Source organism: Diabrotica virgifera, chromosome 1 (genome assembly GCF_917563875.1).
Source record: "Diabrotica virgifera virgifera chromosome 1, PGI_DIABVI_V3a".
NCBI classification, from domain to species: domain Eukaryota; kingdom Metazoa; phylum Arthropoda; class Insecta; order Coleoptera; family Chrysomelidae; genus Diabrotica; species Diabrotica virgifera.
In genome coordinates this window covers 51,356,755-51,369,405 of record NC_065443.1, presented here as the reverse complement: position 1 = coordinate 51,369,405, position 12,651 = coordinate 51,356,755, and the positions used below count along the sequence as shown (strand labels likewise).

Sequence of the window (12,651 nt, the reverse complement as noted above, 5' to 3'; positions counted from 1 at the left end):
AAATACACTTCAAATAAACTTTTTTATCCTATGCCTAGATTTTGTGTCACATTGGAACTACTAAAATATATTATCTATAACAAGAAGTCAAACTTAACTGACTAATTTGGTAACATAGAGAAATAGTCACCGTCACAATATTGTGCCTTCGTCTTTGATAGTGTCACGTACTGCCGACGCACTGTTGCCAAACGTTCACAGAAAGAGAGTTGCCAAGGTAATATTGGTGTTCAACGACCTCAAAAACCTCAGGATAACAAGTTTCAACGATTTTCATAATGACTTTAATATCGGGCACCACCTCTTACAGCTTCGCCGAGCCAATATTCCTGTTCAGCTACCTGAAAAACCTTCCGAGTATGTATGAAAATTGAACTGATATCCATGGTTATTTTCTGGGGAATTTTTATTTGTTGAACACTTGGAGATGCACTTTGGGAAATGCATTTTCCGAATACAACAATGCAATTTTCATTTCTCCCTCATGCCAAGTGGTCAAGAATTTTTCTGAAGCTCTCCCTTTCCCCTCTGAAATTATTTCATAACGATCCGTCTTACTTGAAAAAAGTTTAGGCGGTTTTAGTCCTTTATTTCCGCGCCTAAATATACATACAAATTTTGCTTATATGGTATTATTTTACGAGGCTAAATAAAAGCGTTTTATTTTCTCCAAACTTTAAAAAATTCTGTGGAAAAATTGAAGAGCTGATTTTGTTTCATAGTCCTTTCGTATCATCTTGGAGGATTCCCTAAGATTTTGTTTTTGGAATTATCCGAATATCTCTTTTCTTGTAATAGCTGCACGTCTTGTAAGAGCCTGACACGTCGATAAAAATTAAATTACAGTGATAGTAATTTACATTTTCATTTACAGAAATGACAGTGCCAGCAAAAAAATAACTTATATTTATCATGTTGGCGCTGGTAGAGGAATATCGGGCTATTTCCCAGGCAAGAATAACACATCTTATTCATTCGATGCCAAACAGATTTCGAGCAGTCATTGCTGCGACAGGTGAATATACCCACTATAGGGCTTTTCATTCACAGTCATTTGTTTCGAGCTTCTGTCATGTGTCACATAATATTAATATATCTACGTAGTACGTTATTGGTATATACCAGTGATACAAACCAAAGACGTATGACGTAGATATATTAATATGTGACACATGACAGAAGCTTGAAACAAATGACAATCGATGAAAAGCCCTATTGCATTGTTTTGTTTTCTTGTTAAAGTTTTGTGTTGTTAATTCTAGTGCTTTTGATATTTTTAAATTAATAATCCTTCAAAGCAGTGTTTTTATTTACAGCTCTTGCAAGTAAAGATATATTCGGATAATTCAAAAACAAAATCTTACGGATAACTATGGAACAAAAGCAGCACTTCAATTTTTCCACAGAATTTTTTAAAGTTGGGAGAAAATACAAAGTTTCCATTCACTCCCGTATAATAACATATAAATAAAAATTGTTTATTACTAGAATAATAACAAACGATGTCAACACATGTACCTACCTGATGCAAGAATCTTGAAAGTCGGAATACGAATAAAAAATATAAATATTCAAACTTAATAAAAAAATTTTGTGGCGGAATTTTGTGACGGTGAGTGTAGATATCGAAAGTGAATGATCACACTCCTTTGTGAGCAAACGAGCAACTTCATGATGTTTAAATATATTCATTGAGAGTTCGACACGAGTACCTGAGCGAGGAACATCGTTTTTGCTGTTCTCGTAAATTACCGTGTTTATAAATAGGTTTTAAACTTGTTTTACGTTTTTAAACTAGTTCCGGACAAAAACAAAGTGCAGTGTATACGAGTGTAGAGTGTATCTACGTATACTTTCGCAACTTTCACCACTATGGTGCATAATAAGTTGAATAATAAGGTGCAACCTCCTGAGTCTCAATAATTATGGCAAACCAAACTGAAGAAGCTGTCTTTGACTACGAGGGCAGCTCAAAACCAACAATGTCAACAAACCAAACTGCAAACAACACCAACTCAACCGCCAACAATAACTTATCGTACACTGCTGCATTAAAAACCAAAAGAATTTTAATTTCGAATATTCCACCTGTTATTCCTCATGAAATTGATGAAAACGCTATAAAAAGTCTTGGTTTACACCTAGCATCCCCCATATCGTTTCTCAAAGCAGGTATCCCTGGAGATGAATACAGCCACGTATCAAGTTTAACGCGCCAAGTTTATATAAATTCTCCTTCTGAAAACTACGAACTACAGACATCATTACTTATTCCATACGATGGCACCGAACATAGAATATTCCTTTCTACAGATAGAATGGAATGTTTTCTCTGCAAGCACACCGGACACGTTGCAAATAATTGCAACCATCCCCCATCTTCCAGTATTCTTGCACAGTCAGAGACCCAAGCCGCAACTTCTAACATTGAACCTAGCACAAACATAAATGAAAGCGACCGCAGTCATCTCAAATTCAAGCAACAGTCCAAAAAAGACCTCCTTCAACTTCCATCATTCCTACACAGACAGAGACCCAAGCCCCACCCATTAATATTGAACCTAGCACGAGCATGAATAAAATCGAATAGTCATCTCAAATTCCAGCAACAGGCCTAAAAAGACCTCCTTCGGACTCACTTAATGACGAATCTAGTCTTCCTACATCTCCGTTAGCTGACGATATCACCGATATCACTAGACTTGACATAACTGAATACTACAACAAAAATCCACAAAATATCCTCTCTCTAAACGAACTTTTTGCGTTTTTAGAAAATACTAAAGGTAGCAATGACCCCTACCATGAAGCCCTAGAGTTTACAAACGACATCAACACACTTCTTACCAATTTACATTCTATGTATACACACCTTACTGAAAGAACAATAAAAAACAGACTCACACGATTAATAAAAAAAATCGAACAACAATGCAATGATAAATCTGCAGAAAATAATGACACATCAACAATACCGTGTCTTTTACAAACAGATCAAAATGATGACGAGTCATTCTCCGATACTTCTCTTACCTCCCAACAGTCTCAAAAATAAATAATATCTTTCACTTTACTTTATCCTTCACTCTAATCCAGTGGAACTGCGATGGATTTTATCCACGCTTAGAACACCTTCAACATCTCACCTCTGAATTCTCCCCAGAGTTTTTCTGTCTCCAAGAAACAAACTTTACCCATTCTCATACACCTTTTTTTAAAAAACTACATTGGCTACCATTTTATCAGAACTTCGCACCTACGAGCAAGTGGCGGGACATCAATCTTCGTTTCCTCTGATGTATACCATCAACAATTCCATCTAGACACCGATCTCGAAGCTACAGCAATAACCGCTTGGTGTCCACAAAAAACCGTAATATGCAACTTATACATCCCTCCAAATTACAAACTATCTCCAACTGAAATCACAAATTTAATCAATCAGCTTCCAACTCCATTTATTCTAGTTGGTGACTTTAACTCCCATAGTCCTATGTGGGGGTCCAAATATACATCTGCGCGTGGCAAACTAATTGAAAGGGTGATAAATGATTTAAATATAAATGTTCTAAATACAGGTAGCAGCACATATTTTCATGTCCAATCTGGCAGCACATCATCTATTGATCTAAGTATTTGTGACCCTGGTTCTGCTCCTCTCCTCTCCTGGTACACATTGGACGACCTATACAATAGTAACCACTACCCAATCATCATCTCTAATAATACTTCTCAACCCATTCAAACTAAGATTAAATGGAAAATTTCAAAAGCGAACTGGAATATTTTTAGCGAAACTGTTAGGGAAAAACCGATCAGATCTTGTTTGAATATGATGTAAACAAAAACGTAGATGTTTTTACTAATGTTTACTCTCTTCAGCTGAACAATGCATTGGCACATACAAATTTCACAAGAAAAAGAGCTGTTCCATGGTGGAATAATACATGCCAAACTGCTGTAAGAGAATGTAAAAAAGCTTTAAATAAATATCGACGAACACGCAATGAAACAGATTTTATACATTTCAAAAAAATGAAAGCCGTATCGAAACGTACCCTCAAGGAAAGCAAGAAGGATTCGTGGAAAAAATACATTAGCTCTATTAACTCTAACACAAACCCCTCTCAAGTGTAGAATAAAATCAGACAAATGAAAGGACACAACACATTTTATAAAATTCCTGCACTCATTCAAGAAAATAAAGTTATTACTGATGACCAGGAAAAGAAATAATTACTGAATATTTTAGCAACAAAACGAAAGGTAAAAATATATCCTTAGAACAACAAACATCCACAAAAACTTACGCAACAAATTCCAGTCATATAGAGTGTATAAATCTTCCTTTTTCTTTGTCAGAACTCGAATTTGCCATTTCCACCTTAAAAAATTTGGCAGCAGGACCCGACATGATTCCCTCAATTTTCCTTAAAAACCTACATCCAAGTACACAATCGAAACTACTTGAGCTATATAACATTATATGGACAAGCCAAGAATTTCCTTCTCTTTGGCAACAATCGCTTGGTATCCCAATCAAGAAATCTGACTCACTGTATAACACAGTAAACTCTTTCAGACCAATCTCTTTGACATGCACACTGTGCAAACTCTTAGAAAAGATGCTAAATTTTCGACTTATCTGGTATCTTGAAAAGCAATGTTGCATGAAATGAAATGAAATTGCACATGCCTTCGCCAGCAACAGAGATTTAATTGCTGTATCTCTCGACATAGAGAGCGCATTTGATACAGTTCAGAAACCGGTAGTTCTACAAACACTTCAAAAAAATGAAATTATATGGTAATGTATATTACTTTCTCGAGAACTTTTTGTCTAATACATAGAACCTTCAGAGTCTCTACCAACGGAAAATTCTCGGCAATACATCTTACTGAAAATGGTATACCACAAGGATCGGTTCTAAGTACTACTCTATTCTTGATGAGTATAAATAATATTGGCACACTGATTCGACCCCCAGTCAAATATACAATATACTCAGATGATCTAGTAATTTTCTTTCAAGGCAAAACCACATCATCCACTTGCGCCTTAATTCAAACTGCGTTAAATGATATTCACAGTTGGTCAAAAGGAACAGGATTTAAATTTTCATCAAAAAAAATCTAAAATAGTTCATTTTAGTAAAAAACATAATCCCAACTTAATTAATTTAACCTTAAATGGCACCCCACTACAAGTAGTTCATCAACAAAAATTTTTAGGTTTAATCTTTGATAAAAAGTTATCTTGGAGATATCATATTCAAGAATTAAAAGATACCTGTCTTAAAAGAATAAATATCTTAAAATCACTAGCGCATCATCAGTGGGGAACAGATGAAGATATGTTGCTGAGAATTTACCGATCTTTAATTCGTTCAAAAATGGACTATGGAAGTATATTATACATGTCAGCTCCCAATTCACAACTAAATTGCCTCAATATCATCCAAAACACCGCTCTTCGAATATGTCTTGGTGCGTTTAGATCTAGTCCCATTGAAAGTATTCAAATCGAAGCTAACGAACCACCTACTCATATTCGCCGTCAGCGACTTCTTTTGTCATACTTTGTCAAAGCATCAGCTAATCCAAATAATCCAGTCAATGGGTTAATCAACTCTACCAAACCAACGATAGTAAACAAATCCAGAACAGTAATACCAGCTTCTCAAATTCTTAAAAAACTAGTAGGTAATATAGACTTACGAACTACTACTCCAATTTCATATTCTAACATTCCACCATGGACAATAACATTGCCCACTATAAACACCAGTCTATCAACACATTATAACAAAAAAGAAACCCCTAGTTCCGCCCTAAAGTCATCCTTCCTTGAACTCATCCACACCAAACAGTATGACTCAATCATCTACACAGATGCTTCTAAACTCGAAGATCAAGTTGGTTCGTCTGTGACTACCACCAATGAAGTTATAGCTACCTACCGTCTTCCATATTACTGTAGTATATTCACAGCCGAACTATATGCTGTCATGAAAGCACTTAGTTGTCCAACCAACAAAAGCAAAAACCTTGCAATCTGCACTGATTCGCTATCTTCCATACAATCCATCAAGGACTTCTACTCCCAAATCCCACTAATTCAAAATATCCACAATGCATGCCACTTATTATTAGATAAGAACGTATCGGTTAGCATTATTTGGACTCCATCGTACGTGGGTATTACAGGAAACGAAAACGCCGATCAAGCGGCCAAAGAGGCATCCCGTTCTGACATTCCAATGGAGAGTATACAACTTGGTGTAGATTTACAACATACAGTAAACCAAATATGCTTGAGAGTCTGGCAAAACCTCTGGAATAGAACAAACTCAAATCTCCATAGTATTCAACCCAGAATACCTGCCTTAAAAATACCAGCACTTTGTAGAAGAGACAAAGTTGTCATGAGAAGACTAAGAATTGGACATTGCCGTCTTACACATGGTTACCTGATGAGCCAGGGAAATCCTCCTTGGTGTCATACCTGCAACACTCGTGTCACTGTCAAACACATACTAGTTGAGTGCCAGCTATACACGAACACCCGAAGGACAACATAAACTGGATGAAGACCAAACCGCCACTCTTAGTAATAATAGTAACTTTAATAATGTGATAATGTTTCTCAAAGACTCTCGGTTATACTACGCCATATAAATGTTGTTTTTTTACCATTTTGCTGATGTTGTAATTTCTTGATTTTAAATTCTTTATTTTCTTAATTCATGTTATTTAAACATACTGTACCTTACTTTTGTAACCGTGTCAATGGCCTGCGTTGCTGAGACACGTTAATTTAAATAAAAAAAAAATAAAAAAAATATATTCATTTTGTCATGGTATATGAAAGATTTGTATAAAAAAAATTCAAGAAGGGAGATACATCGTTGAAAACTATTACCTTATAAAATCCTCCAAATGTACACCATCATTCCTTTCAGAACCTAAAAATATTTATATTTAAGTATTTTTTCATAAATGTAAAAAATTAATAAACATCTAGACTTTTTCTAGTAGAACGTTTATTAAATATTGATGTCTACTAAAGGTACTAGTACACTTAAGAAGACCAAAAATAGTCATTTTTCAAGATTTTTTTCTCAGATCCTCTAATAAAAATGAACATAACACTTTTTACATATTAATATCTCGATGCCTCAGAAGCCAATCGGTGTTACTCAATAAATCTTTAAAATGAGATAATAAGATGTTTATGGAAATATGTAGTTGCAGAAAAATAAGGAGTCATTAGAAATAAATAAACCGTCTTTATTTATGATAATATAAGTACTATATTTATAAATACAAACAAGGAAACTAAAAAACTTTCATTATTTTTGAAAAATAATTCAGTATTTTCTACATGCTAGAATATTCCATAGGATGTTCCGAACTCTGAGGAAAAAACACAGTATGATTGTTATACCCGGTATACAATGACATTTACCTAACTGTCCAGCAATAATATTACTACATCACTATTCTTAAAGAATAAGACTATAACATACTAAAAAGATCACTAAAATCGGACAACAGGTTTAGGAAATTCGAGACATAAAAAAATGTCCCATTTTTAAGAATTTTGCTGTTTAGTGTATTTGGGATTTTTATGTAATCAGAATTATACAATTTTATTAGATATATTAATACTAAAACTAACTATCAAAAGACGAAAACTTAGTACTTGCGACATGTGATGAGAGGGCAAAAATACTCATTATTACAACTTATTATGCAAGGCAAAATCTGAGGAAAGCGAAATGTGGGAAGACGAAGAACATCCTGGCTTAAGAACTTACGGGAATGGTTCGAATCCAGTGGTGCAGAGCTATTTAGAGCGGCAGTCAACAGGGTCCGCATCGCCATGATGATTTCCAACCTTCGATAGAAGATGGGACTTAAAGAAGAAGAAGATTAGATATATTGTATATCACAACAGAGGGCAGCAAGCTGTCAGTAAAAAAGTATGTATGTGCAAAAAAAGGTAAAGAGGGACAAAGCTAATATAAAAGACAGGAAATAAGGCCAGCGTTTCTACAAGAATATGTAATTCTCGATGCAACGAGGGTCACCTAGAACCCCTTCCATCAAAACATCTAAACTGAGAAAGTACCCGGATATAAATAAATAATGCCTGGTTGCACCAACATATCTTAACCTTAAACCGTGCCTTAAGCTCAACTTTTGAAACATACGCGTTGCACCATTGAGTCTTAGATCAATTTTCAGCTTGACAGAATGGATTGCCACGTGGATTGCATCTTAAACTTCGTCTCAGTTAAGACGTGCTTAGATAAAAATCGAAAATTATTGATCTATAACCTGAGCTGGCCTAAGCTGGAGCTTAAGATTTGCTGGTGCAACCAATCATAAGAGTCCCGGACCAGATACTGCTCAATTTAAGCATAGAGAAAGGAAAGCTGCCATAAGATTGGAGAACCTACATCAACGCAAACCTGTACAATTAAACTTTGAACAAGCTAAATCATGCAATAAGAATAAAATGTTGTAGAAGCTCTCACGTGTTGTGTTTCTTCTGTGTGACAGTGATCGGCGTCATGTTGTCAAAGTAGTAAAAGAAAATCTACAGCGAAAGAAATGAAGGATTTAGAGAGCATCCATCATATAGTTCTGATTTATCACCTTGAAATTTCACATGTTTTGGCAACTGAAAAAGGCGTTAAAAGGTAATCATTTTTAGTGGAACGAGGAAATACAAAATACTGTAAAAGAATTCTTCGAACAACAGCCACAAGAATTCTTTAAGAACGTAGGTCCAAATATTTTACGGCTATCCATACTTTTTCTTTCTTTACACGGCAAATTACGTGTAGTATAATTCCACTGGTATAGAGATGTAAACATTAATTGACAATGACATTGTCATCATTAACATAGAGATGGCTATTTTGTTCAGTTTTTGAATGTTCTTGGATAACCGTTATTTGTAAAATCGCTTAAATTATTAATTCAGTTAATTAATAGGATTATTTTTTCACTATGTATTCAGTAATTATGTACAATAATCCATATACTATATAATAGAAACTAATAATCGAGAAAAGAGAAAAAGCGATAAAGTCATTTTAATAATATATTGTTACTATGGAAGGCTTAGATAAATTTTGAACATCTTTAACAACAGAATACTTGGATCACAGAATACAGTGGTGTACGCGCTAATAACCGGCAAAATAACGCAAAAGATGGAAAACATATTAAGTTGTGAGATAAAAAGAAGTGAAACTAGTGGAAGTGGGAAATTTAGCGATAAAAACCTATAAATTTACATTCGATTTATTGTTTCCCAGCTTTAGACGTATCAAGGGAGTATGCCCACTAAAACATGCCAGTAATTATTTATAGTTCGTTTTATCGACTTCTGAAGATACCGTTTTCCCTCACAGGTCCTAGTATTCTCCTCAGTACTTTCCTTTCGAGCTTTATCAACTTTCTAAGGAAACACTTCATTAGAATACAAAGATTGTAATGGGCCGGACATGTGATAAGACTGGGAGAGGATAGGCTACCAAAAAGAGCACTGAATGCTAGAATGCCGGGAAAGAGACCGGTTGGAAAGCCAAGAAAGCGCTGGGAAGACACAGTAAACAGCGACGTACAAGCCCTTTTAGGAGTCCGTGTATGGAGAAGAGCAGCCACAGACAAGCAAGGGTGGAGGCAAAAAATAAAGGAGGCCAAGGCTCAATTTGGGCTGTAGTGCCGTAGAAGAAGAAGAATTATTTATAGATATTATATTAATTTGTTCATAAAGTTTTTCTGGACCAAAGATGGATTTCAAGTGAACTTGCTTTTTAGATCAGAAAATTATCTCCAGGAGACAACAAAAAGAAAATCATACGAAGTTTTCTTACCGTGTTCGGTAAATTAAAATTGGTTTTTAAAGGTTTTTCACATAATAAAAATTTAAGAATAATCAATATTCACAAAATGGTTCCCGGTATGATTACGAAACATGTCTTATAAAACCAACACAGAAAACTAAAAATATTACTCAAATGAAAAATGGAATGATATATGCCTGGAATAAAGCTAACAAACAAGAAAATAAACATGTAATATGACAAAGATATAGAAATCGCATACCTATGTTAAAATGAAGAGGGGTTGATTATTTATATAGAAGGGAGAATAAAAGGCTAAGGAAAAATGTGACTATTTGGTAATTAGGAATAAATAAAATAAAACCAAGAGCAACAAGACGACAGCAAATAACCAAAGCTAGCCGAATAGTTTGAACGAGCAAGAAGGTTCGAGCAAAACAATGGTAAATACCCAATGATATTTCTAGGAATGGAGTACTTAACAAAGTGGAAAATGATGATATCAGAATAGACTATGCAACTGTGCATATTTGAAAATAGTGCTGCAAAAATGTACTTAAGTAGGCATACTACAGTATTATTCCTGCACTTTTTATTACTGTAATTTTCAATTTGTCCAATATAACTTGACCTTTCAAGAATTTTCCTGGTGATATTTGACAACAGAAAACTTGTTAAATGTATCAGAAAGAAAAATCATCAATTTGTATGGTTTACAAGAAAAGCGAAAGAGAGCAAAATACAAAAGGCACATTGTATTAAAATCACATCATTATCAAGCAAAACAGTTACTGTCGGTTCGCTAAACTCAGACACAACTGGCTAGTAGTGGCTAGTGATTTTAGTAAGTCATTTTTCCAATTTGGTAAAATTGGCAAAAAAATAATTACTAAATAGTTAATAATTACTAAATAGTTAGTAGTTTTGCTAAATTTAGCCAAATTGGCAAAAAACAAAAAAGTTACCTACTAAAATCACTAGTCAGTTGTAGTCAGTAGATGATTTTTGTAAAACAAAATAGGAAAATCAGGTCCTTATCATGTAAACTACTGTTCTAATTGGAAATAAGTCTCAATTTAACTTAAAAAATAATGATTTTATCGACGTTAGATTGTTTATTGAGAAACGTCAATAAAATATTTGTTTTAAGTTAAATTGTAGCTTATTTCCCAATTAGAATAGTATTTTATGGTAGGGGAGCAAAGTATGCTAAATGTGCAGTCACTCAAGCGTTATGGGGACCTATTGGGTTGTGGAGAGTAGGTCCTAAAACCAAAAAAACTTAAGTAAAGTTTTCCATTTTAGTGGGGACTTTCCATTTTTAATTTAATTTTCCATTTTCAACAATCGTTTTTTTAGATTATAGCGCCATCTATCCATAACTCGAAAAAATGTCTCGAATAAAAGTTACTTATTTTTACGTAAGGAATGCAAATCTGCAATAAAAAATGGGGGCTCCCATTTAAGATTTTAAAGTAACCCCCCACCTCACCTCTGTGAAGGTCGTGTTTGGTGCCATTCGATAGATTTTTCAAAAATATTGAATAAGTGTATTTTTCAGTTTTTCGATCTGGTGTTCATTTCGCGAAATATCGCGGGATTCGTATTTAAATAAGTTTTCAATCTAATGGCATATAAAACAACATAATGTTACTCTACATCCCACCAGACTGAAAACAATGGGAACCTTCTCTGGTTACACCTCCGAGGCTTCTACAATTTGCAAGCCATAACGGATGCTGAGACTAAGGACGATGAGGGAATTTTACAATTTATAATGAGAGACTAATAAGTTTCGAAACCGGTAGAGGTGCTTGCTGCACTCTCTGATTGGACTAGAATATGATGCGGCTGTATTTTCGTTTTGCAACGAAATTTAAAATGGTTATTCATTTTTGATTTACCTGTTTACTCTGATTGGAGTATGAAGGGAACCACTCTCGTTGGAACTTTACCGTGTTGAGCAGATGGGACGTGAATTATAAATTGTAAAATTCCCTCATCTTCCTTAGTCTCAACATCCGTTATGGCTTGCAAATTGTAGAAGCCTCGGAAGTGTAACCAGAGAAGGTTCCCATTGTTTTCAGTCTGGTGGGATGTAGATTAACATTATGTTGTTTTATATGCCATTAGATTGAAAACTTAGTCTTTTGCTAGCAGTTGCCGCTAGGGCATCTATGCCATTTCGTTCGTTGCAATCCGTGACTGCACGCCGGGGTTTGTTGTGGTTGGATCAGAGAGAGCGCATATGTGCCTCCTGATGAGAGACTAATAAGTTTCGAAACCGGTAGAGGTGCTTGCTGCACTCTCTGATTGCAGTATTTTCGTTTTGCAACGAAATTGAAAATGGTTATTCATTTTTCATTAAAATTTTAAATTTACCCCCCACCCCTCTCCGTGGGAAGTCGTGTTTAATATCATTCGATAGATTTTTGAAAAATATTGAGCACGTATTTTTTAGTTTTTCGATCTGTCATTCATTTCGAGAAACATTCGCTTTTTTCTTGTGAAACTTTAAGACTCACCCATTTCCTTACGCCCCGCTCAAATCGTCAGATTTTTGAAATAACACTGTTTTGCGTATACTTAACTTATCTTAATCTGACGATTTCGAGTTTTTCTAAGGATAGATTTTTTTTTCGGCCCCTCTTAACAAACTCCTCTTCATTAAGAGCCAATATATGGTAGAGGTACATTTTCAGGGTACAAGGTTTCTCCCCATGTGATAATCTGACGCGCTCGAATAACTGCAAAAATCCCCGCTTGGGCTCCCCTACCATTACATAAA

At 34.8% G+C, this 12,651-nt stretch overlaps 1 protein-coding gene across 3 annotated transcripts in view; it reads right to left on the bottom strand.

The window, feature by feature from the left end:
• The window catches only part of LOC114325536 (polycystin-2-like), a 75,461-nt gene that overhangs the window by 3,265 nt on the left and 59,545 nt on the right, over positions 1–12,651 (bottom strand). For all 3 annotated transcript variants that reach the window (XM_050656330.1, XM_028273606.2, XM_028273607.2), the window contains one exon: positions 6,923–6,965. In XM_050656330.1, the coding sequence (XP_050512287.1) occupies positions 6,923–6,965 (43 nt within the window). The remainder of the gene's footprint in view (positions 1–6,922; positions 6,966–12,651) is intronic.